The 27,737-nt window shown below is 38.2% G+C and overlaps 1 protein-coding gene across 1 annotated transcript in view; it reads left to right on the top strand.

Annotated features, from left to right (window-relative positions):
- The window catches only part of FBN2 (fibrillin 2), a 264,006-nt gene that overhangs the window by 168,166 nt on the left and 68,103 nt on the right, over positions 1 to 27,737 (top strand). The window contains exons 16-25 of the mRNA XM_037138205.2: positions 1,633 to 1,785; positions 4,124 to 4,177; positions 5,771 to 5,896; positions 8,349 to 8,474; positions 13,217 to 13,336; positions 19,614 to 19,751; positions 20,340 to 20,390; positions 20,862 to 20,987; positions 24,341 to 24,568; positions 25,096 to 25,221. Coding sequence (XP_036994100.2) covers positions 1,633 to 1,785; positions 4,124 to 4,177; positions 5,771 to 5,896; positions 8,349 to 8,474; positions 13,217 to 13,336; positions 19,614 to 19,751; positions 20,340 to 20,390; positions 20,862 to 20,987; positions 24,341 to 24,568; positions 25,096 to 25,221 — 1,248 coding nt within the window. The remainder of the gene's footprint in view (positions 1 to 1,632; positions 1,786 to 4,123; positions 4,178 to 5,770; positions 5,897 to 8,348; positions 8,475 to 13,216; positions 13,337 to 19,613; positions 19,752 to 20,339; positions 20,391 to 20,861; positions 20,988 to 24,340; positions 24,569 to 25,095; positions 25,222 to 27,737) is intronic.

Genomic DNA, 27,737 nt, shown 5'->3' with positions numbered 1-27,737 from the left:
TAGACTTTGTGCTTAATGCTTAACAAATGCATCTAAACTTCATCCTCATTTAATGGATGAGAAAAGTGTTCAGTAATTTAAGTAAGGTTATCCTGTTGCCCCTCAGGGATCAGAGCCTGGGACAATTCATGTTCCTAAAACCCCCATGTGAGTTATACCACGAACCTTCTGGTGTTGTTAACCTGTAAAACAGACTAGAGATTATGTAACCTGTCTCCCTCTTCACGTGAGCACTACAGGCTTTTTTATTGACCTGCTTCTAAAAATTTTGCATGGCTTATATTCTTAACATGAAAACGGAAATAACTTTGACCATTCTGTGATGACTTCTGACATAATTGGTGACATCAAAAGAACTCAAAAATTATATTGGGAGTTATGAACTGTGTTGTGTTTGTGCAGAGTTGTCTTTGCATTGGGTCCTACGCTTCTGTGTGACTCAGAGCAGACTGTCAAACTTGGCCACAGCCGAAGCAGAAAGGGGCAACACATGCCCCGCACACTGCTGGCGTGGTAACTCCCATGGCCTCTTCCACTGGAGCATGTGCACATCTCGTTGCTTTAGCACAGCAGTAAATCTTATTGTTCTAATGAGAAACAGATCATTAGAATCTACCAGATCATAAGACTCATTGGGTGACTCACTTTGCATAACAAGCACATAAAATGATTTCTCACAAGTTGTGGATAATCACAGATATTTATAATTTGATTCAATTACCATGTTAGTAGATATTGCTTAAGAGCTGAACTGTTTCACTGCTTCTCTGGCCTTTATGATGATCTTAGTATTTTATAGTTCATCATCTAGTGTCTCATAAAGTTATAGCATGTTTTCTGGGAATTTAGAGTGAGAAAACGAGGCAGGATATTATTATTTGAGACGTCCCATGACACAGTAGAAGGAGGAAGGACTTTGGAAGTCACATGAGTTTGAGCCTGAATCCCAGGTCAGCCAGGGGGTCACCTAGGACTTGGAGCTGCTTATATAATCCCTGTGAACCTGACCTTCCTCATCCGTAACGTGTGAATAATGACCACTGTCCTGTGGAGTTGTTGACCTGGATGTTCAATGAGACAATGTCTGTAAGCAGTTAGCACGAAGCCAAGGACACTTGGTGGGAGTTATTATTTTTAAAAACTGGATTTATGGAGAGTCTGAGGTAAAAAGAGTAAATGGGGGTTGAAAAGGAAGGAAGGAATTTCTTGGTTAAGCAGTGTCATCTCAAGGTAGTTTAACTTCACCACATTTCATTGTTCATAAGAACTTCAAAAACAGAAATACTAGTGTGTCATCTCGGTCGAGTACAGGCAGTGATTAGAGCTCAGAGCGTTGTTTCTAACTGGAAATGCACCGGCTCAGAGAAAGGCCTGGGAGGAACGTGGGACACTGGCTGCTGTGCGGCACATAAAACGTCCTGGAGGGAAAAAAAGAGTCGTTGATATGGATTCATTCTTTCCCTCACTCAACAAACACTTGTTGATTTTGTAACACTAATAGGTCCTAAAGGAAGAAAGAAAAAAAGGGACAGATGCCCTCTAGAAGCTTCCAGTCTTAAGCTAGCAGAAGCCTTCCGTTTTGAAATCTGTCTTTCTCACTTCCTCCACTCATTGTTCTTCTGTGTTCTTTAGATACTCACATGCGCAGTACCTGCTATGGTGGCATAAAGAAGGGAGTGTGTGTCCGTCCTTTCCCGGGTGCAGTAACCAAGTCTGAATGCTGCTGTGCCAATCCAGACTACGGTTTTGGAGAGCCCTGCCAGCCATGCCCTGCCAAAAACTCAGGTAGTCCCGTTGGCCAGTTTCATGCCTGATAAAGAATCTAGAAATGTAATATTAGAGATTTGGCCAAAGAGTACGTCAAGTCTGAAGCATGTTGTCATTATTTTTAATTGAAGAAACAAAGTACAAACCTGTGTTGGTATGTGAGACATATGAGGGGGGACCCCCCAAAGTGGAATTATCTTCTGGAGGGCAGGCCCCTATAGTACAGGCTTCCCCACTTGGTGGTGGTTCTAGGAACCCACCTGTATCACTGCATCTGCTGCCGTTGGTGTGAGACAGTGCCTTCTGCTTTGGTGATTTGTCTTTTTTGCCCATTTTGTGATTGGTGATGTACAAGCACACCTGCCCACGGTGAGCTGAGTGTTCAGCATTTTTTGACTAAAAATGGTGTGACCCCCATGTTCTACCCTTCCTATTGACCATCTGACCCTGAGGGACTTTATTCTGTTTCCCTGGATGAAAAAAAGTCTTCAAATAGAAACGTTTTGCTGATGTGGAAGAGGTGAAACGAGAAATGGCAGAAGCACTATTAGGTGTCAAAATCAAGGAGTTCAAAAGCTGTTTTTGTTTGTTTGTTTCAAAAGCTGTTTTGAACAGTGGAAAAAATGTCTCAGTAGGTGTATTCATCGAATGGAGAGTACTTTGATGATAAGTTTAAACTTGTAAGAATAAATACACAATTTTTATAAATAAATTTCAGTTTTGGGGGGTCCCCCTCGTATAATGAGATTTGGCTTGTATTTACCTAAGATCTCTCAACAAAGAGAACACACAGTGAATAGAAAAATTTACTTGCTGATCCAATTATGATCGCTAAAACAGATTTTCTACATAAATACGTTAGTCTCCATGTCCTTGATCTATGATGTCAATTATGAACACTAATAGCATAAAATTTACTTTTTGCTTTCAAGATTATTATCACTTTAGCAGAACTTGATTTTATTTATTTTTATCTTAACACAGAATGGTCTTAGGGCACAGTCTGTCAGTGATTCCAGACTCTTAGGTTGATGAGGTTGATCCTCTTTGTTCATACCTTTACTAAATCTATATTGCATACGTAAGCCTGTATTAAGTACAAGATGGATTTAAAAATACAGTTTTTTTTCCTTTAAAGTTGGCTATGGTTGGGAATATAGGTAGGTGAACATGTAAATTATAATTTAGTGTGGTCAGCCCTTTGAAAGGGATAAGACAAACTGGGAGAGCATAAAGGAAGGAATAGTTAGTTGCCGTAAAAGCATTCCAGCAAAGGAAAGGGCTCGTCGTTATGTAAAAAATCCTAAATAGATTGTTCAAGCCTTGGCAAAACGATGGGAGTTCATCTAGAATACTGAGTATGACATTTTTTAAAGAAAGAGTTAATGAAGGGAATCTTGCCCTAAAATATGTTAAAATGAATTATGTATATTATGAAAGAGGTACAGAAATTGATAACAAGGCTAGGTTTATAAAGTTAGTAAACAAAATAAATTAATCTAGAAACAGATAGGAATAGAAATAAATGGTCTTGAAAAAAATGAGAACTTGCCACATGGAAGACGGAGGAAATGCATTCCAGCAAAGAAAATGGCTTGTCATTCCATTAAAAATCCTAACTGGGTTCTTTAAACTTTAGCAAAACAGTAAAAGTTCATCTGTTGTAGAAATAAATGGGAATGTAGGATGCGATAAAGACAGCGTTTACATCAGTAAAGAAAAATTGAACTAACTAATGAATTTCATCATTGATAAATATCAGAAACAATTTGGTGAGCTCTCAACATTAAACTTTATAAAAATAATTATCTTGTAGCATGTATATATTTTGGTTATTTTGTAATAACAAAGGGCTTTCAAAATAGATGGTAAAGACCCAAACACACACATAAATTAGAAAAAAATTTCGTAATTTCTGGGGGATTTATATTAATAAGGGAAGTTAAATCCTCATAGAAGTGCACTGTGCACAAATAAGATTTTACAAGGTAGAAATGAAAGTAGGAGATTACGAGATAAAATTAGATACCCAATTGTTCTAAAATTTTTTAAAAATGAGAATAAGATACCATTTTTGTTTATCAGATTGGCGAAGCACAGATGATTGATTTTTCCCAGTGTCAGGAGGGTGTGCAAAAATGGGTGCTCTCATATGGCTGGTGGAAGGGTCACTTGGCCCATTTAGGGGAAGGAGGGCTCTTTTTGGAATTCTTATAATAATTGTGTACCAGAAAATGGACATTTTTTATTTTAAAAATTAATGCACATAATTTTTGCTAATATTCCTTTGGACTTATGTGACTGTATAAAACAGATATAGTGCAGAGGTTTTAATTTCTCTGTTTTCATCACATAGCTGAATTCCATGGCCTGTGCAGTAGTGGAGTAGGTATCACCGTGGACGGAAGAGGTAAATGTGTTCTGCTCTCCACCTTATACTAATTCTGCAACTTCATAGCTCCATGATTGTACTGTAACATTATGAATATGATCATATTTAATAGTCTAAAAATATATCACTGTAGAATGGTAAGATAAGTTATGTCTAAGAGCAGTTGTTATAAGCTAAGTGATTTTTATGTAGATGCACCTTTTTCATAGTGGATAAATACATGTTACTAAGTATGCATTGTTAAAAATGTCAGTAACAAACTACTGCCAATGATTTTATGCAGACCATTGCTTAAGAAGAAACTGGCGTTGATATTTAGGTCAAAAAGACAAAGACTGAGATTATTTTTTTTAATTAAATAATGTACCGACATGGTTTAAAAAGTCTTTAAGACTTATTTGATATGGATCAAGTTTGGGATATACAGCCCCCAAAAATAAATTGTTAGGACCATTTATCTCTAAGAATACTAAAAATGTTTTTATCCAACTAAAGAAGTAAAATTTATTGTTTTCTTATTTTAAATTTAGCAATATGATTAACAAAATTCCAAAGTGGAAACTTAAATATGAAATACACATGTGTTTATTTTATTCATTTCCCATGTTAACAAACATATCTTTCAGTTTTTTAAATAAAACTAGGGTGCTGTTAATATGCATTTTATATATATATATATTCTTCTACTTTCATGTCTGAGAAGACTTTAGGCAAATTATAGATTAGTTGACTGGGTAATTATGCATCTTTGCAATGAATATCAGAAACCAGAGTAAAGAAGAAAACTTTTATATGTTTCTCCCAAAAATAAAATGAAAAGGCCGACATTTCTAGAGCTTTATGATTTTCCAAATTCTAGAAAACAATAGCATCAAACAATAGCATCAAATAGCAAAATTTGAGCATAGTAATCAAAATTTGATTTTATGCCTCTTCGATATTTTGTTCCCTCTCAACACAGCCTTCCCAACAGAGCAAGCCCCCAGCTGAAACTGCTTGGCGGCTCATACAAGCACATCATTCGTCAGGGTCCACTGAGAAAGGGTGGCAGAGAGTGGACATGGTTGTGGATTGCTGTGAAACATCATATTCTGAAGTATCCACATCCACATTTGAACTGTCCTCTCCATTAATTCTAACTTATCAACAGAGGAGCACTTATTAAGTATCATATTACTTTGTTGACCATAAAAATATAATAATAAAGTAGAAATATTGCATGCCTTCAGGCACCAGAAAGTTACATAGACCACCCTAGTAAATCTTTGTCTTCTAATTAAATGGTTATAATATCTATCAAGATGAGTTTTCCTTTGGATTTTAAGCCAACCACCTATAAATTTTTTCATTAATTTTGTCATAAATAGATACATTCCATGGTTTAATTATTTGAATTTTTGCCAGTTGCCTCCATTCTTCTTAGGAGTTACCAGGGAAGTGTCCTGTGTCAGTTTTATCCTTATTCCTTATTTTCATTTCCTTTCCTTTTCTGGAAGGTAGGCAAATTGTGGGTTTGCCAAGTTAAATACTCTATATGTTGAGTGATCTTTATTAAACCTGCATGTATCAGCAAACAATAAAATGTCTGTGAACTTTTGACATTTGCTGCAGATATCAATGAATGTGCTTTGGATCCCGATATATGTGCCAATGGAATTTGTGAAAACTTACGTGGCAGTTACCGTTGTAATTGCAACAGTGGCTATGAACCAGATGCCTCTGGAAGAAACTGTATTGGTGAGTGATTTGTCGTATTTGTATATGAGCCTTCTATGTAGTTTAATCCCAGAGTGCAGAGAAAATCAAAATACAAATAGAGTACTGTAACTGGAGATCTCACAGTTTCTTTTATTTTCTTCTTAGTACACAAAGATAAAACTGTTGGAATCAGACCAATTCTGTTACACAGTAACAGACTTCTTAGTGGCACAACTTAGTATTTAGATTTTTCTTTTCTCAAATGAATGGGCACATACTAAATTATTGGACTGTTGTTTTTCTGCAATTTTTCACTAAGAAATAGACTTCAAAAATTAAGGCAGTATAAATACTAAGTTAAGAGAATACAGTCTTATAGACTGACATAACTTTAATTTACATACTGTAACATAGCTAAACATGATGACTGAGATGGATAGTTCTTTTTGTAATTTATAAGAGGATATCTGAAAACACTCAAGCATATATATTCAAGAATTTGTAATAATCTAGATTTTCCCATAGAGCGCTTTAGTTCACTTTTATAAAATTAATGTTACTTAGTCCATCATTATACATACTAATTTTATGTCTAATCACGGATGACTGTTACATTGAAGCCTTGATGATTATGATTAGAAAGGAATACATTTTATACATTTATGGTACTGGCTTTTAATTTTGAGTATGCCCATATGATCTTGAGTTGAAAAAATACATACAGAGGGACATATAAAACTGTATTAAATGTCATGTGCTTGTAATAGGTTTAGACACCTACAGAGATGGACACCAGTCAACGATTATTGAAGATATAGAAAATATGCAAACTAGCTAGCTTTTATTCACCAAATCAAAGTTACTTTCAGCAAAACTTCCAAGTACAGTTGAGCACATGGTACTCTAGTAGAAACAGATTCAATGAGCATTCACATACTGAACACAATTCATGGCAGTACTTAACTCTTTAAATTAGATATATGCATAATTTGGTAAAAATTAAAATGAGGTTTTAAAAATAAAAATGAAGCCAATTTCCAGCTTTCATTCGTTAGGGCTACTGTAACAAAGTACCCCAAACTGGGGTGCTTAAAACAGCAGCAATTTATTGTCTCAGTTTGGGAAGCCAAAAGTCCAAAGTCAAGGTCTCCACAGAGCCCTGCTCTCTCTGACAGCACCGGGGAGAGTGGTACTATTACTATTCCTTTTCATTCAGCACCATCCCCTTTCTCTTCTGGCTTCTGGTGTTTGCTGGAAATACTTGGCATTTCTTGGCTTATATATGCATCACTCTAGTCACATGTTCATCTTCTCCCTGTGTGTCTTCACATCATCTTCCTGCTGTGTGTGTCTGTCTCTCTTTCCCCTTTATTTGCGAACACCTCTCAGATTGGATTATGATAACTAGATTACTTATATAACAATTCTATTTCCAAATAAGGTCACAGTGTGTGGTACTAGGGGTTAGGACTTCAGCGTATCTTATTTGAGGGACACAGTTCAACCCATAGCGTGGGGTAATTGGTAAATACATTGTGATGCAGCCACTTGCCAGAACAAACAATGTAGGGGAAGTTATGGTAATGCTTAAAGTATAACATTAATTTTTAAGAATCAAGATTCAAAACAAGATTGGAACAAAAACATAATACCCAAAGGTAAAAAGATCAGATAAAAACACAAAAAATTCATATTATCAGTAGTGATAGAATTATGGGAAATATTTTTTTGATCTGTTTTCCGAATTTTTACAATGTCAGTGTATTGTTCGGTCAGGTACTGTTGTTATTTGCAAGACTAAAAATGTAACTCTCATCAAAGGATATCTTCACCCCCAAAGTAAAATTTTTATTTTTCTGTCACTAGCTATATTTGCAAAAAGAGAGTGTGGATATCAAGATAAAATTCAGTGTGATATTCTTAAATTCTAGCTTTAAACATTTTCTGGGCTGTTCTAGATTGCTAAAGGAATATAAAAAATGCATCATTAATTTTCATTAATAATTGCTTCTGAGGTTAAAAACATAATGGGATAAGATGAGTAAATACCTTTTATTCAACTACTGTTTAATGCATACTTTATTATACTTTTAATCAAAAAGTTTTGTTTGTTATTCTTATTACATATAAGCAAGCATATATTGGTAGATGAGTTTCATCATTTAATCAATTTTACCAGTGCTTAAACTATATCAAATATAATCCCACTATGGGATAATAAGTAAATGAAGAACAAAGCAGTAATGTGTCTTTTCCAAACTATAATATACCTCCCAGGGACTTCAAAACATCTTAAAAGTGGCAACCAACATAAAAAGTTGCCATTCGAATAAAACTGAATATATTTTGTTTGGGGATCAAAGAATGTGTTGTAGCTTCAAAGAGTCTTATGTCGAGGAGAGGAGTGAGAAAAAAATATAAATAAATCATTGTCGGTCACTATGCTGTGTTTCAATACGTATGTCTTCTGTTTTCTGACGGTTGCTTCCAGACATTGATGAGTGCCTGGTAAACAGACTGCTCTGTGACAATGGCCTCTGCCGAAACACTCCTGGGAGTTACAGCTGCACGTGCCCACCGGGGTACGTGTTCAGGACTGAAACGGAGACGTGTGAAGGTACGAGCTGTTCCTGGCCTTACATGTGGATAAGGAAGCACCTCGACAGGCGTAACTGTCCAGTATGCTGACAAAGCAGTGCAGTAAAAAGAGTATTGTTTGAATATTTTAAACATTTTTATAGTCTTGTTCAGTTAATACTCCAGTTTTAGAAATAGCATGTACCTAACAGTTTATAAATACCATTAGTTTTGTTTCATTCAGACAAAGTAATAACAGACATTTAGGACAAACATTTTGAAATCTAAAAACAAAAGTGAAAAAAAAGTGAAAGGGCCCCTGCCTGGTGTAGCTCAGAGGATTGAGCACTGGCCTGCAAACCAAAGGGTCACTGGTTCGATTCCCAGTCAGGGCACATGCCTGGGTTGTGGGCCAGGTCCCCAGTTGGAGGCGCATGAGATGCAACCACACATTGATGTTTCTCTCCCTCTCTTTCTCCCCCCCTTCCCCTTTCTCTAAAAATAAATTATAAAATCTTTTTTAAAAAAGTAAAAGGAGGCACTTTTAGTTGCTGAAATATTTCAGATTTTTGTTTGTTTATATTGTTTTCCCATTTTGAAAACCACTATGATACATTAGACTGAAGGGAGGCAGAATTGTGATGGCAGATTCAGCTCTTAAGCATTTTATTTATGAAATGATTGATAAAGTACCTCCGAGGTTGGCCCAGAAAATATTGGGGACCTGACTGAAAGTGGTTACCTAATTAAATTTATAATCTAAAAAAAATTTTTTTCACTTGATATTTAAAAGTTATTGTTTGGGTTTGCAGATCATACACCACTGTTTAAAAGCTGTTTTCCTTTAACCACATTTTTCTGCCGTGGAAGTTACATGAATGAGTTAAATGCTTAGGGAAGGCCTTGTTTTTAGAGAGATACCAGCTAAGTAATAAGTGCATTCAGTTATGCTTTTGTTTCTTGATCAAAGTACTGTGTGTTCCAGAATCTGTTGGATGAGTACTAGTCATTGTTTCTTTCGAAGTCTCACTTTGGGCCTACGAAGTGCCCCATGATATTATCAGTGCAATAACTTGAGATTTCATCTTGAGTTATTTTGAATAACCCTCTCCTTATCTGTTAAAGTATTTGTTTCTTAGTGACTCCACAGCCAAGAAAACTGCAAAGGGTAATATTATGCAAAAAGATGTTAACATTCTCTCTTCATCTTATTGTTTAACTTCAAAGCATTCTTGTGAACAGAAACAAGTTAGGACTGGAGAGAGATGCCAGAGCACAAACGATTCGGCTGAAGTCAGTGAAATGCAATTACAGCGTGCCATTCTAAGTCTGAACTGAATTGGAGGGGCCACTGAAAAACAGTGATTAGCCTGAAGAAGGAAAGAAAACAGCATAAAATATAGTGCTTGTAACCTCAGTTCTGATAATGGTTTCACCTCCTGCCCACCATATTTTGCAGAGGCTGGTCAAAGAAAGATGCCCCTGCTGTTGCCAGTTAAAGTACTTGCAGGTTCATCATCTCCATGGATGAGCAGAGGCACCCGAAAGTTTTGAATATCATCTTTCTGCAAGATATAAAAGCTCTCATTTTAAACCAGCTTAGGCTTCTCAAATGTATTCAACCAGAAGCTTTATTTTCTAGCACCCACTCCCACCCACCCCTAACATCTATTCTTCAAAATTGCTCTGAGAAACATACTCTGTAAAAAAGTATTCTAGCCGTATTCTGTCCATGAGTAAGTGTTTTGGTGGGTGGGAGAAGGGATTTCAAGAGTTTAATAATCTTTTTTTTCTTTCTTCCCAACTTTCCACACTTCTCACCATCTTTTATCATTTTATTTATTGTCTGTTGGAGGATTAAGCTTCTGTTAAACGTTAAGAAACTCTGAAAGCAAGAACAATTTAGAATAGCTTCTTGATTTAACTTGGGAGGCTGATGGTTATCAGGACTGGATTCCCCGTCCACAGCAACACTACCTTTTGGTGCTATTGTGAGAGATACACACAGCAGAGAACCACGTAGGGAGTGTCTTTGATTCCATTTGACAAGTTTGGTTTGTGTAACTGAATTGTCAATGATATTTATAGCACACCAGTATTTCCTCCATTGTAACAAGAAAGATGGAGTTGAAGGGCACTAACAGCCAACATACCAAAAAAGAAAGAAAAGCGGGGACTCTCATGGTTACACGAACAATTGAAGAGCAGGAGCAAATGGTGTTTAATAATGGTGTTGACTGATTACATGAATATTACAGCACATTAACACAAAATCAGGCAACAGTAAGGATTAGAAACCGTTTTCTTTCCTCATTTTGTCCAAAGGATAATTGTGCCTGATAAATCTGAGCCTTTTCTTTAATATGAAGTGTATTTTATATCTGTCATTCATAAGAAAGAAGTTTATATTATGTAAATAAAAAAGAAACGATAGAGATATATTTTGGCTCTAACCTTGTGACATTGATAAAAATAAAAATGATTTATCATGATAAACCTAACCAAGTAACTTTTACTTCTACATTTCTTCCCACTGTTATTTGCATTTTATTAAATATTTTGCCAAAAAAATAGACCCGAAGGCCACGAATCTGTTTCCTTTGAGTCACTTCCTTATTTCCACCACCAAATTCGCACAGTAAATTTGTCTGCCTGAAGCACTTCTCTTCATTCTGTTCTCCTTAAACTAATTTCCAAAGACTAGATGGGGAGTTATTAGCAGATTCATTACAGACTGTAACTTTCTCTGCATATGTTTGCTATGATCACTGATTATGTTTGTCATTCACATTTTCAATAGGCTATTTTAAATATACAATAGCAGTAATGATAAAGTTCCTCTGCTATTTCAGACTGAAGTTACAAAAAATTTATTTTCCTTTTTTGTTTGAGCTCCGAGAGCCTGTGAAAGTTAAAATTTTTACAGCAAGCAGTGTGGTTTAGTTTGGGTTTCCAGTGACATAACTGGTTAAATGTAAACCAGATGTTCTTTGAAGTTTATTTCCAGGAATGTACAGTGAACTGTTTCAATTCCTGGTTCCATGACATTTATAACATAAAAACATTGTATTTAAGGAAAAATTAAACAGTTGATATCTGTAGCTGTCATTGCATGTGTTTATAGTTTTTGAGTTCATAATTGCTTAATTTAAAATAAGGATTTTGAAAACATATGATACATTTTTCTGTTTTGGGAGCTTCTGACAAATGAAATAGGTGACCTATCTATAGTCTGTCCTTGTGTTAGTTATCTGCTTCCTGACTCTGTGATTCTTTTCTTACATTGTGTTTCTATGGAAAGAATTTCAGTACTCTGGAATAGATTTCTTTCATTCCAAAGCTGTGCTATATTTACAAAAACCTGTTATTGTATTTTTCTTTTAAGAGGTTTTCTTGCTACAGACAACCTGAAAGGAAGATGTATTTATATTTCCTCAAACAATTTTTACTTCAGAAATTAACTTACCACCTGGAGGATGCTTCTTTAGTAGTTTGAAGTAGCAAAGAAGGAACACACCTGTTTTCCACATTGATTTTTAATTTGCATTTCAAGTCTATGAACTTGAGAATCAACAGTGAGCTCTGCCTTTTCAGGACCAGTTTAGTTTATATTTGACTTGAGACATTCAAGAGCAGGCATTGCAATGTTACAGTTATTTATCTGTGTGCTTTCCTCGATGTGGTATGTTATATTTAATTCAGAGGGGTGTTACAAGAAAATATAAGTATTCTGGTGAACTCAGAGACCCTAGTTAGTGTTCAACAAAAAAACTCTTGAGATATGTTAATCTGTTTCAGATAACTAACCAAGTACAAAAAGAAGTCTGTTTACCTCTTGTTTAAATTGAGTGGTCGAATTTATACTGAAAGTCAGTCTTTGATATTATTGTTACTATTATACCTGAACCTTATATTTATTTCACGCTAACGCCTGTTCGACTTTTTAATTGCATCGGTTTGGCATTTTCGTTCGTCGCCACTTGAGTATAGGCACACTCTGATTCTGTTTACTTCTGACTATCAACAGGACTTGTTTAGGTTATGGTATATGATTTGATTTAGGACTCAAATTAAATTAATGCTAGTAAGGTCTGTATGGAGCAATGAAAAGATTTTTGGCTTTTTTATTTTACCAAACACACATACACACACACACACACACACACACACACGCTTTAAAAAAACCTCTCCCCACCAAGCATGCAAATGTGGACAAGCTAAGAAGAGAGGGAGGGGGGTAAGGACCGGAGGAGAATGCTGTGCCTGGCAATGCAATGTCATCCCTCATTTTCTGACTTGTATCCAGGAGTTTGGCATTAAAGCCAGCCTGGTGCTGTTTTATCTCTAATACAGGCTTTTAAAATTTCTCACACTTCATGGAGCCCTGCAGTCAGCCTCTGTGCACCGCATGTCACACCTGACAATGCGTTGCTTCCTGTGGAGTCAGAATTCCAGTTTCCCACAGGACAATGATATCTGAATACGGGGCGGGGGGATATTCACCCAATTTATGTAAAGTTGTACTAAAATAGTGAAGATTCACACACTAAACCCTTTCAAATAGGCTGCTTCCTGTAGTCCTACTGCGTCCCCAGTCGTGTGTATGTGTATCCACGCTGTAAAACGCATGTCTATTCCCCATTCACTTTATGCTTCCTAGATCCATATTAAAATTACGAGAGCCAAGTTCACCAGACGTTCTGGCATAGCATGGCTTGTTGGAATAATATTTTCCAGAAACACATGGCAGTTCTAACAGAATCTTTTCCTTCTGGATTGTAGATATAAATGAATGTGAAAGCAACCCATGTGTCAATGGGGCCTGCAGGAACAACCTTGGATCTTTCAATTGTGAATGTTCTCCTGGCAGCAAGCTCAGCTCCACAGGACTGATCTGTATCGGTAAGATGCACACAAGGTGCCAACGTGTCAGTTTCCCCCAGAGAGGACCTGAGACCTCAGACCTCACTGTGGGTGCAAACAGAGCGTGATTCCAGGAAGCTAATAATTAGGACTTACACTCTAGATGTTTTCTCTCATTGTCAACGTAGAAGTAAAACCCGGTAGCATAAACTGGATGGGCCCTCGCATTTCATTAGATTCTAGGAAGTGTTCCTTTCTCAGACATAGATATATCGTGCTGTAAGTTATAAGCATTTCCATACCACACACACATTTATATTTGTGACTCTAAGAATGCCTCAGGCATCAATACATTCAAATCCCCTCTGCATACTTCTTATAAACAACATTCAGTGTTCAACAAAAATGTGATAGCATTCGGACTCAGTTAACCGGACAAGAATTTGAAGATTTTAAGCTTTAAACACATAGAAAGAATTTATTGTTTCCTTATTTCTCTCATCAATCACAAATTGATAGGTTTCAAGGGAGAGAAAATAACTGTTTTGAGGTCAGTTCTTGATCATGATGGTAGGGCATACATAAAATGACATCATCTGATCAATTACTATAAGGAACAATTCCGCACGTGTAAGGGTGAAAAAGAATTTAAAAACTATCTCTATTTTTTCCCCTGCTTCTAGTGTCTGTGGCTCCATTGGCTAGGCCAGCGGTGTCAGACTCATTTTCACCGGGGGCCACATCAGCCTCACGGTTGCCTTCAAAGGGCTGAATGTAATTTTAGGACTGTGTAAATGTAACTGCTCCTTAATAGTTAAGCGAGAGCTTAGTGCTGCCACTGAGTAGAAACAAGGTGCCGTGCGGGATAAAACAAGGTGCAGGGCCGGCAACTTGTTTCTATATTCGAGGTGTAGCCCACAGACCTTATGTTTGCCACCTGTGGGTTAGGCGTACCACCCCTTGTATCCTTATTAGCATCTACCTCTAAAGCGAACTAAATGTATTAGGAAAATATTTCAGTTTTACATAGTACCATGTACATGGGAAGTTTTTTGTTATCTAGCCAGTGGGGACTTTCAATTTAATGTTTGCCAAAGACAACAGTATTTTCAGTATTATGTATGCTGTTAACAATATTTAGCTGCTAATACGATAATGCGAGAGTACCTATTTGTTACATGAGGGGAAATGACCAAGTCCAAAGTTACCAGTGAAAACCTTCCCTTTGGAAATCCCACTTCAGCTGGTGAAAGATGAGGCTTGCTCAGCTGTCTGTGTTCAGAAATAGATTGCCATCTGCCTGGGGCCTTACTTTTTTTCTTACAGAATTCTAGAGTGGGAGGTGGGGGAAGGAGGCATGTGGGTTGGATCTGGTGAGGCAGTATTTTTGCTAAGCCACAATTTCCAACTGAGATAGAGTTATTTTATTATGCAAAGGAAATGAACTCAGCATTAGTTAATTAATGTCTCAGAAAACTAAATCTGTATGCCACTTGGGCAATCAAAGATATCTTAGCTCTACTTCATCATAAACACTTCTGTTATTTTGGCCTTTTACCCTTATACTTCTTAATGAAAAAAGAACAAAGGCCTTTTATTCTCAAGTCATTATGTTGGACAATACCACCATATTTGTTTCAGGGAATGTGTTATGTGTTTTTATTCATTATGATCAAATTTCAATATCCCAGCCTAAAGCTGCTTAGAAAGATAACTATTTACATTTTAAAAAGTAGACATCATTTTATCTGCTTTTTTATTTAAAACAGAATTCTAACTTTAAAAAGGAAATACATGGAAAGTAGTATATATAGAACCTTTTTTTTTGACAGGACTATCAAGTGGTGCTAATCTGGGTTTAGCCTGCAAACAGACTGTGCTTTCACACGGTCTTTAAATTTGGAACAAAATAAAAATTCCCTGATGTGATGATGAATTTAAAATTAAGTTACAACACATAAATTAGTTAGATACTAAAAATAATTAGGGATTTAGAATCTATTCTGCAGACTTCCTAGATATAAATTAAATTTTTTTGTAAACTGCTTGAAAAGACGATTGTGTTCTGTTTGAAAATCATTAAAAATGATAGAACAGTAAATTTTATTCATACATTACAGTGCTCACATTTGATGGCTCCCCATAATCCTAACCAGTTTTCCTCATGTTTGGCTTGGTCCTGCATCCTGTCGTCCAGTTCTGTGGATGTGACAAGGGCGGTGACCTCTCTGTTGCCAAACCCCACTGGGTCTGTTCTCATTTCTCATCTTAGCCTGTGTTAGCAGTGTCTGGCACAGTTCGTCACTCACCCTTTCTCAAGGAGTTTTTCGTTTTCAATCTCCTTTTCTGCATTTTCTTTTCTGGTCCCGTTTCTCAATTTTTTTTTTCTTTCATATTTTCCTGCTCTCCAACTTGAAGTGCGCCTCAGGTCAGTCTTTGAACTTTTTACTTTTCGAATGTCTACACTCATGCTTACATGGCCTCCACGGTGACGCTCAAATTCATCTCTTCACCCGCAGCCTCTCCACTGACTGAAGGCCTGTCTTTCCATCTGTCTGCACAGTGTCTCCATTTGTAGACATTTCTAATAGATATTTCAAACTTAACATGTCTAAAACCAAATTCCTATCCTTCAGCCTAGACCTGTGTCTCCTAGAATCATTTCTGTCTCAGAAAAGTGACAACTCCATTCTTTTAGTTTCCAGAGCCAAAAACTTTGCAGTCACCTTGGATGCCTTTCTCTCAAACTCCACACTGAATCCATCAGCAAATCCTGTTGATGGTACTTAAAGTTTATCCATATTTCAACTACTCTCACCATCACCACCAGCAACCCTCAATCTTAGCCATCATTATTTCCCTCCTGGATTATTACTGTGGCCTCTAATCTGCTTATCCTGTTTTATTTTTTCCAGAGATTAAAAAAATTTAAGTTTATTGGGGTGCTATTGGTTAATAGAACCACACAGGTTTCAAGTGTACAATTCTGTAATAATGCATATATATAATCATTTATCAATAGATTGCATGGTGTTCACCACCCCAAATCAGTCCTATCTGTCACCATGTATTTGACTGTCTTCACCCTCTTCCACCTTTCCTCACCCCCTCCCTTCTGATTATCGTCACACTGTTTTCTGTGTCTGTGAGGTTTTGTTTACCACATTTTCTTTGTTTGATGCTTTCAGTTTTATATACCACATATGAGTGAAAGGACATGGTTCTTGACTTTTTCTGTCTTATTTTGCTAAGCATGATACTCTCAAGATCCATCATGTCATCCGTTGGCAAATGGCAGTACTTCATCTTATCTACCCCTTGACTGTGTAACTACATGTGTATTCTCTGTGTGTTGTATACACACAAATAAGTGAGACAGAGAAGGAGGAAGGGAGCGGGGAAAAGGGGAGACCCAGAGAGAATGCCTGGCGTTACGGAGTGAGGGCTGTGAAATCAGACCACGCAGGTTCGACTTGATGCTGACACCATACTGACTGGGTGGTGACCTTGGGTAAATTAGTTGACCTTAGTGTGCCTCAGTTTTCTCATCTGCAAACTGTCCATAACTTATAGGGTTATTCTAACAAGTAAATAAGCTAATACATGGAAAGCCTTTAATAGTGCTCATGGCTGCTACCTCAATAAATATTAGCAAGTACTATTACGATATATCTTAAAATGACTATAGCCAAGGTGATAAATTAGCAATGAGTCCTAGCCCTTAAAACATACAGTATCTGGACTATTTCCATGGTCGCCTTACAGGAGCTTCTCTGTTTCCTCTGTGCCATGGAATTTACAGGTTTGAGCCTATAAAAAGTCTGTAATTTGAGGCCTGATACAAATGCTGATGAGCAAGTCCTTTTCATTTGTATACGGCTTTTCTGCTCCAAAGGAATCTCAAAACAGTAAAATGCAAACTGTTTATCTCTTCTCCACATCCGTGCCCCACAACTTTTCGTATCCAGTCAAGGATACAGAGCTGTTGGTGTAGTTCAACCTCTGTCCCAGGGGGCTCAGGTTGTAGGTCACGTCCTCCCACCCACCTCTGTGTTGCAGAGGAAGTCAGCACTTACAAGTTATCCCTTTGTGGGCCTGCCAGTTTCATCGTGGTTCCTTTTTCTGTTTCTGGTTATGTTTTGTTTTTATTGTTGAATTCAGCAGTAAAACTTTATCTGCCCATATTGTTAATTGAATCTTAAAAGAAGTACTATTGGGATATGCTTTTTCTTTATTGTTTTCCAAATTTTTGTGCCACAACATGCTATTAAGATTTTTGTTAAATTGTTTTATACATCACCTGCATTGCAACCACCGGAGCAGATGGTCAAATGTATATTCTGGGCCTCCTGCCTGGAGAGTCATGAGTCTGCATCTTAACGAGAGCCTCAGTGATGTCATGCAGCCTGACCCGAGAGCCACAGTTGTACAAGAAAGCTTTGTGAATGACTTTGTAAATGATAGGCTTTTTACCCAACTAGTATTTGCCATGGTAATTTTGACTGGATTCCTTGTTGCTGCTTCAAAATCAATTGTTTAACAGTCAGTTAATGAAGAACTTCAATTTGATATGGAGACATAGTGTAAAAATGTTGGGAATAGTTATTGCTAGATGGGTGGATTGCAAATGAATTTTATAGTTTCTTTTCTATTTCCTCAAGTACTTTACCATAAACATGTGTTGCTTTTTGAACGATATAAAACTACGCACAGGTAATGTATAGGAAAATGCCTGTAAGAAAATACATCAAATGTTAGCCTTGGTATATCTGCTGGTGGTATTATAGGTGATGTTTATTTTCTTCTTTATCTTTTAGATTTATTTTGTTTCCACATTATTCATCAGATTCAGTATCTTCAGTTGGAGAAATACTGGCTTCTCTCTAATTGGAGAACCTAAATCATTTGTGGTTTATTGGGTGGGGAATTGGGAGAGATTATTTCAAGAAATTTATTTGATAAAATATTAAATATCAAAGCAGTTACCATAAAGGATAAACCTTATGAGTATTTTTCACAAAAATAAAGATGTTTTACAAGAATGCACGGCATTTGCAAGTATCAGCATAAAATGCTGTGCTACAGTGGCTGCTTCTCAAACACCAGCAGATGTAATTGCATTAATTGCCATGCCCTGTGGGACAGGTATAGTGCAGTACTTAATTTATGTGTATGTGGTGTACTACTGTATTTTACTGTGTGTACATGCAAATGCGTTCAAAGGATATACTGTTAAATTTATTAGAAATAATCTTTTTGGTTTTTCTTTTTCTTTTTATTTATTTATTTATTTATTTTTTATAATAAATTTTATTTAGTTACTTTTCAAGTACATTTTTTTATCTATTTCTCCCATCCCACCCTCCCTCCAATCCCCCCCCCCCCCCAGTCCTCATCTCTGTGTCTTTCATACTTGTTCCTCAAAATCCCTCCCCCTTTTTCCCCTTAAATTCCCTTCCCTCTCCCCTCTGGTCGTTGCCCACTTGTTCTCTATTTCAGTATCTTTGTTTTTATTCTGTTTGCTTGTTTGTTTTATTCTTTAGCTTCCTGTCAAAGGTGAGATCATATGGTATTTGTCTTTCAATGCCTGGCCTATTTCACTCAGCATAATGCTTTCCGGTTCCATCCATGTTGTTGCAAAGGGTAGGAGCTCCTTCTTTCTCTCTGCTGCATAGAATTCCATTGTGTATATGTACCACAATTTTTTGATCCATTCGTTTACTGATGGGCACCTAGGTTGCTTCCAGCTCTTGGCTATTGTAAATTGTGCTGCTATGAACATTGTGGTGCATAGGTTCTTTGAAATTGATGTTTTAGGATTCTTGGGGTATAATCCTAGCAGTGAAAATGCTGGGTCAAAAGGCAGGTGGATTTTTATTTTTCTGAGAAAATTCCATACTGTTCTCCATGATGGTTGTACCAGTCTGCAATCCCACCAACAGTGAACTAAGGTCCCCTTTTCCCCACAACCTCTCCAACATTTGTTGTTTGTAGCCATCCTGACTGGTGTAAAGTGGTATCTCATTGTGGTTTTAATTTGCATCTCTCTGATAGCTAATGATATTGAGCATCTCTTCATGTGTCTCTGGATATTCTGTATGTCCTCTTTAGAGAAGTGTCTGTTCAAGTCCTTTTCCCATTTTTTAATTGGGTTCAATGTCTTCCTAGAGTGGAGTCGTGTAAGTTCTTTGTATATTTTGGAGATTAAACCTTTGTCTGAGGTATCATTGGCAAATATGTTTTTCTGATACTGTAAAAAATATTATTGGTGTATACAAGAGAAGCGAGCTTCCCATCCTTTCCTATTCCTTTTCAGACAGCCTGAAAGGGACATGCTGGCTCAACATCCAGGACAACCGCTGCGAGGTGAACATCAACGGGGCCACTCTGAAATCCGAGTGCTGCGCCACCCTCGGGGCTGCCTGGGGCAGCCCCTGTGAGCGCTGCGAGCTAGGTAGGGGCCTGGCCAGGGGGCTCTGGGCTTCTCCTCGGAAAGCCTCTCTCTCCACTAGGCAGCTCACTGTGTATTTCCATAGTGAAGAAGACAATGAGATCATTACAATCCCTAAAATGTTCTCTTTTCTGGTGGAATTTATTTGTTTCTTAAAATACATATTTGGCGTATCCTTGTACTGTAATCGAACCTTCTAAGTATTTTAGACAAGGCAGGGAATCCGCTAGAATGTAGCCTCTGGATGACTGTCGGTATTCTCCAGTGTCCTTGATTGCATGTGTCCCCATGGAACATGATGTTGCTTTAAATGTTTTATTTGTAATTCAGTTGGCAATGTGAAAGCAGAAAGGAGTTTTCATAGGGATCATGGGGGGACTCTCATTGTGGTTGGTTCAGCACTGATGCGGGTTCCACAGCACACCCTGTGCTGCACTGAATTCAGCAGAGGGCAGCTGGGGCCCTTGGCCTCTAAAACCCCAGCTTGTGATTTTTATGTGGCTCCATTTAATTCCATTAGACTGTTTCTTTAACTTAAGACAGTTGTATTTTTTTACAATGAAGTGAAAATGTGTCCCATTGTTCTCACAGATACAGCTTGCCCCAGAGGCTTTGCCAGGATTAAAGGTGTTACTTGCGAAGGTGGGTGTTTTGCTGGATGACACCGTAAATCTTTAGCGCAGTATGTAAAATTAACATTGACTCTCACCCTTTGGAGATCTCATTGTCAATAACCTTGAAATCTCAGTAAAAATGCTCATTGGAATGAATAAATGCTTTAGAATACTATTCTTAGGAAACAGCTTAGAGTTTCCCATTTTTCCTCTTTATACTGTTGTGAAAGTTTTCACGAGGCCACCACTAGCCTTTAAGGCACAGAGCAGCTGACAGAGGAACAGGTCTGGGCTGTGTTTAATGGGTGGGCAAGGCTGTGGTAATTTTCACAGCTGGTACCTAGGAAAACCGGTGGCTGTATTGTGGAATATTTCTGCCTAACTCAAGTAATAATTCACATTGTATTGCAGATTGAATATGCTGTGTAGGAAGTAAGACTACACCTGCTTTTTCTATTTGTAACGTCTTTATCCCTACACTTGCTTCATTTCCCTGCAGATGTTAACGAGTGTGAGGTGTTTCCTGGCGTTTGTCCAAACGGACGCTGTATTAATAGCAAAGGATCTTTTCATTGTGAGTGCCCTGAAGGCCTCACCTTGGATGGAACTGGCCGCATGTGTTTGGGTAAGGGTCATGCCCGTGTGTGTTTTATGCATGAAACCAGCCATGAATTTTTTTTATTCTTTGGGTTGTGACCAGTCCAAAACCATTAGGTCTGTAGCTAGAAGCACTTGAAGTGAGGTATTTTGAAGAACAGTCATTAATGGATATTTTTTAAATGAATGTATTTCAATGAAATGATTTCTGTATAATACTAAAAGATGGTATTGCTCAAAAATTTACCTCAAAAATAACAATTTCTTTAATCAGATATTTTAGACAGGTTCAGTCTTTCACAATGAGTCAGTGGAGTGAGAGAGCTATGTTTTGAACATGGAAGAAAAATTGGAGGCTAGGGTTTGAAGGGAACATTTACCCGCCCACTACAGCTGTGCCCTTAGACCGCAGTGGGAAAGTTAAGGTCAAAATTATGTTTTTTTCTCTTTGAAAACATTGACCATCCCTTATCTTTCTTGACTACCTTCACAGTTTAAATTTTCTTCATGCTTTATTTTCTAAAGAACTAAAATGAAGAAGCTCTTTCAACACTGTATTGTAGGAATGCCTCATTGATCTTATTCTTTATCGGTATCGTGCTTGTCTAAATTCGAGTTTCATAACTGAAAAGGAAACTAGTATTAACTCTACATTGTTTTTGCACAACTTTTTATTTACTTACAGGATTTTATTCAATATGCTGTGGAACAGTTTAAAAAATAACATTATATAGGCTTGTATTTTAAATTTAAGCTTGTAGACAAAGCATGAACAATGGTAATGTTATCTTATATTCAAAGATCTTTAAGGTATTTATGTATATGTCAGAGATTTTTAAAATTAGTAATAAGAAAAAATGCAACATTATAGTTATTATAATTAACAGATTCATTTTAAGTTAATTTTGATGACATTTAAATTTGGATATGAAATAGGACTATAAAATCATATGAAAGTGTTTAGAAATTATAATATCCAAAGTCTGATTAAGGACAAATTATTTTCAGCTTTTTATGGTTAAATAGTTTACGAAGTTTTGAGAAAAGTAAAGTGTCATTTGAAGATGACTGTCAGTCCTGTTACAAGTGACTAATGAAATCAAGTTGCCTTTAGTGACTGAAGAAATACATATGATGATATATTATTGATTGTGAATTATCACTAAGCAAAATTAATTTCCAATAACATCACTTAAAATTAAACTGTCTAATATTCTAAAAGAATATGTTGAAATTTTCATCTCCGTACCTTGGTTACAAGGGATCGCAGTTCGATTCCCAGTCAGGGCACATGCCTGGGTTGCAGGCCAGTTCCCAGCAGGGGACGCACAAGAGGCAACCATACATTGATATTTCTCTCCCTCTCTCCTTCCCTTCCCCTCTAAAGATGAATGACTAAAATCTTTATTTAAAAATGTAAAGTTTTCTGAGAATAAAAGTAGAGGTAAACTGCTTTGTTAGAATTGATCTACATCAGGGGTCCCAAACTGCAGTGCTTTCTGGGAACAGACAGATAACATAGATTAGTGAAGTGGTAGTAAGGAGTGGTGGGGACTGCGGCAAGCTGTAGAGTACAAACATCACCAAGAAACTTCCCAACCTATATTTTAACTTTTGTGTGAGCCATTCTGAACCTTCACAGGCTGTATGTGGCTGCTGTGCTGACAGTGTTTATATTCCTGAAGTAAATACTGATAGAGACCTCAATAGTGAAGACACCAGATTACTCTGCCAGGTTACCATGACACTTTACATACCGAGTTCAAATGGTTTAAGAACAAACAGCGACTAATCCTAGAATAGCTTCTTGAGCAAATTACCTCTGTTACTTCAGAAATAATTTGACTCAAGCCAGAGTTCTCAGGCTACCTGTACTTAATCAAAATGGTCACATCTTGTTAATGTCTTTACTTCCCTGGTGACAGTGTAGGATGGAGCTGGCACTCAGACCAGCCCCTGAGTGCCTTGTGGAAACGAGGCTCATCAGGTTACTGTCACCTTCACGCTGGCAGAGACTGTGGCTTCGGGCTGATGTTACTACAGATATATAAGGCAGTACATACTTTGTATATCTGTGAATACCCATATTCCATCTGCCAAACCAAAATAAAAATGTACCAGTTATTTTTTTCTTTAAACACAGACTTCTTAATTACAATACTTGGAAATGTATGTAACTTGAAGCTAAAGGAAGTTACTAGAGTTGATGTTACTTCAGTGGAGAACTTGAAAGAGTCACTATTGATAGTAAATAAAGTAGGAAGCACATTTATTTATGTTTGTTTACATTTCCATTAGGGATTTCTTTCCCTCTGTTAAACAGTTTTCAGGTTTAGGAAATGATTTAATATCTTGAAATACTCTTATCAAATAAAAGATGTTATTTGGTTAAGGAAAACCTTTTCTGAACTCATTATCCATATTTGCAAATCAATAGCAAAGCATTTGACTGTAGTTTGACCAACAACTCTATTGGCTAACAGATAAATGTACTATTTATAGATTGTGCTACTTTACCCTATTTTGTGACTATTGATTGGTCTTCTAAGGTCCTAGCTAGCATGTGGAAACATTAGTATGCTTTGAGGTTGAAGGGAAAATATGACATTTATATAATTTGGCCCCTTATTACAGTAGATTTATATAACCTGGAGCAAAAACCATAATGCAAAAGATTAGTTTTGCAGGAAAAAAACTTTGTGCAATAACAGCTTTCCTTTATAAAGGTCTTTTGATAGTCGTACTGATTAGCCGTGGCCCGTGTGGCTCAGTTGGTTGAACGTCAGTCACGCTGTAAACTAAAAGGTCATGGGTTAGATTCCTGGTTAAGACACATGCCTAGGTTGTGTGTTCAATCCTGGCGGGGGTGCATATGAGAAGCAACTGTTTTGTGTTTCTCTCTCACATCGATGTTTCTCTCCCTCTCTTTAAAGTCAATGAGCATGTCCTCGGGTGAGGATAAAAAAAAATAGTTGCATAGATTTGCAAATAGTGTTGATCATTTACTATTTATGATTAGGATTCAACAGGACTGCTTAGAAGCCACTTTAAGCAATTCAGTGAACAAGGAGAATCTGTCACCAAAATTATTTTATTCTTCCTGAAGCGAGCAATATAAGAAAGGGATCGTAGGTGATGGTATGAAGGGGCCTTATCACAAAGGAACGTTTCCTTCCTAAAGGTGGCTTGTGAGAGAACCCACCTTTGCTCTCAGTAGATGGCTGTCATTATGGAGGCCATCCCGGGAGGTCCAGGACTGGGTCGCTCACCTACGGGTGTAGCTCCAGGACCTGGCATCACTCCAGGAGCCAAGCGGACTTCTGGCACCTGAATGTTCAGCGTACAGCTTCGTCTCAAACTGTGATTTCACCCTCCATGCAGACATCCGCATGGAGCAGTGTTACTTGAAGTGGGATGAAGACGAATGCGTCCATCCTGTCCCTGGGAAGTTCCGCATGGATGCCTGCTGCTGTGCTGTTGGGGCGGCTTGGGGCACCGAGTGTGAGGAGTGCCCCAAACCTGGCACCAAGGAGTATGACACCCTGTGCCCCAGGGGGCCTGGCTTTGCTAACAGAGGGGATGTCCTTACTGGGAGGCCCTTCTACAAAGGTAACTGAGCGGCGTGTTGGTCCCCCTACACTAACCCTCACCCTCCACATCCTGTGAGAACTGGTTTTGCTTCAAACATTTGATCCACTTTATTTTCTTTGTTAAATATAATTTGTGGCCAGCCTTTATCCTGGGCATATGAATCACCTGTGTAAGATGGTGTTGAGGTGACGATGTAAATCAGTCTGCTAATTTCACGTTTCTTACATTGTTCTACTGTAATTCTGCTTTCCTTAGCATGGCCTGCTAAATGCAGCTTCGGTGCAGCCATAAACCCCGTAGACCCACACCCAAACCTTACAAGACACGTGGGCAGAAATAAGGGCACCAGAACTCTTTGTGATGAACACAGAATCTTTTACACGATTGAAACTCTGCATGGCAGCAGTGTGATCACTGAAATTTTTGACGTCCCCCATTATTACCTGGATACATTCTTTTCCATTATAATAGATTTTAACCTGAAAGTGATGGGCCTGCTCTTTTACATCAACAAGCTCTCCATTCCAGCTTTATTCTGCTTCTAGATATCAATGAATGCAAAGCTTTTCCTGGGATGTGCACCTATGGAAAGTGCAGAAATACCATTGGAAGCTTCAAGTGCCGTTGCAATAGTGGCTTTGCTCTAGACATGGAGGAGAGAAACTGCACAGGTAAGACTGTTCTATTGTTCTGTTTGATAAACCCTGGCTCTCTTCCTTTTATTTGAAAGTATTGGCATAAAAAGCCCACCCTCTTATTGGGAACGTGTATGTTTTTCTTTTTGTTTCCTTTTCCCTGCTCATAAACCACTTCTCCAGACTGGGGATACTGCTGCAGAATAGTATGGAAATGCTATTTGCTATATCTGCAGGAACAACACAAATGTGATTTTCAGAATATATGAGCACTAAAGAACATAGTGATTAAATCAACAATGGTATACACTTGATACAGTATTCTGCTAAAAGTGGTAAAGTTCAAAATCGAAAAGTAGTAACTTATCTTCCTCATCCATAAGCAGTTTTCAAAATAACTATTCTTCAGTCAGTGTTCATATCCTTCTATATAAGTATTCCCTTTGTTTTGAAGGAATATGGAATTCCTAATTTTTTAATTAAATAATATAACAAATTATCCCAACAACTTGAAATGTATCTCCAAAATCTTATTATCAAAACTCTTTTTCTTTATACTCTTTAAACTTTTCCCTTTTCTTCTTCCCTCACACGTGCTCCTTCTTCATGGTCTTCTTTGAAATGTCTGTCTTCACTCCCTTCTAACCTCCTGCTCCGTAAGGTAGCACCAGATTCACTCATGGGCCTACCCAGCCTGCACTACCTTAACAGCACTTTAGAACAGTCTGTCTGGTCTTCTGAAGTTCCTCTGTCTTGTCTTTGAGCTCTGCCTCCTGTGCCCATCCCAGCTCTCAGCCCCCCAACATTGTTTTCTGCCCTGGGCGCCGAGCTTGGCTGGGAGAGTTGGAGGAGAGCTCACTGAGTTCGTTCTGCCTCAGCCAGGCCCTCGCAGCTGCTCGGCCACACGTGTGTTCACCTCTTCACAGCACTTGCTGAAGTTCTCTCAGCACTGCTTCCAAGCCTTTTTGGACTCGCACACCCTCTCCTGTCCGTATTTATTCCCACCTTTATCGAGAAACAAATCTGATTGCCAGGACCCTCTCCCACTTCCTGCTCTCTGCTAACGAAATTTCCTTTCCCTCCCATAGTCTCTTCACTTTTAGAGAATGAGACCGGGCTGTCCTCGACTTTCCAGTTACTTCCTCTCTTTCACTCTCCTTCCCTTTTCCTGCTTGAGGCCCTGCTCCGCCAGAGTTCACTTCTCTTTCTCTTTACTGGTTCCTTTCCCTGGGCTCATAAACAAAATGCGTCCTCAGCCCTTCTCTTCCTCCAAGCCGTCATCCTGTTTTCCTTCTTTTCACTAACCGTTTTCTTTGTAACCCTGTGTAACTGGGACTATTGCCCCCCCTTCATATACATGTTCTTGCAAAAACACTTTTACAAGTGAAAAAAATCTTCCTCTTGTGCATGTTCTCCTTCACCTCCAGCTAGATCCCCTCCTTGGTTTTCTTCTCTCTAGGTTTCCATGGTACTTCTGTCTCAGTTGCCCTTCCTCGACGGGGATGTACCTTCTTTAATCTTCACAGACTCTTCTTGACTCTGGCATTTCCCATCCCTCGAGTGTTTTTCGTGGTCCTTTGCTCTCTCAGCATTCTGCCTGTCAGAATTGCACCTACCATCAGGACTTCATGGGTGGCCTCTGTTAGCTGACTTCTTGGTGCTATCTCTAACCCTCTACTTTTCCAACTTTTCTAACTTCAATCGGGACAGTTTCTCCTTGCCTGAATCTCCCTTTGTCCCATCCCCCTCTTCATCTGCCTAGGGACTTCCTTGTATGAATTGTTAGGATAATTTAACTCAAGATAGAAACCTCAAACTTAATTTTGACATCTCCCTCCCCTGATGAACAAGTGACAAAGTTACGTATGTTCTTCCATCAACATGGCTGTTTCAAGTACTTACAGTATTTTTTCTAGACTATTGCAGAGGCAGGTTTGGCCCCTGAGGAAATAGACTGTGAGCAAAGATTAACATACAGGAAGTTTATTAGGGATTGCTCCTGGAATCCAGTTAGAGGAGGGAGGGGAAGGAAGCAGAAATGGGCAGAGGGAGAAGTTGAGGCAGTCCCTGCGTAGCCCTCAGCCTGCCCACGGGGGGCTCTGGATCAGGGACGGCTCACTAGAATCATCTTGAGTCCGGACAAAGGGGCTAGGCGTTTATGTAACTGATGGTCAACCTTTGGATACCTTTGCCTAGAGAAAGGGTGCAGCTGTGGGGAAGCGGTCCTCTTAGCCAAGGCATTTCCTGAAGACAGTTTACATCGCAACGTTTTTCTGTCAGCAACAGTCCCAACAGCTTGAGAGGGAAGGACAAGTAAGTCCTTTCTTCCTGAAGGGAGAACTGGGCAACAGATCCTGTTGTCTCCTGCATTGCAAAATCTTCTAACACCTTCCAACCCATTTATTTTCCACAGTCAGACTTTTCATTTTCACAACCGCCAGATTTATCATCCTGAGCGGAGCTTAGATTGTTTAACTTCTCACAGAATAACTCCCATGACTCAGACAACCCTAGACCTGGGGAAAGGAGGTCAGAGTTCTTCCAGTTCTGAC

This window comes from Artibeus jamaicensis, unplaced genomic scaffold (assembly GCF_021234435.1).
Source record: "Artibeus jamaicensis isolate MK-2021 breed Jamaican fruit bat unplaced genomic scaffold, CSHL_Jam_final contig_402, whole genome shotgun sequence".
NCBI lineage: Eukaryota > Metazoa > Chordata > Mammalia > Chiroptera > Phyllostomidae > Artibeus > Artibeus jamaicensis.
This window is presented reverse-complemented; position numbering and strand designations above follow the sequence as displayed.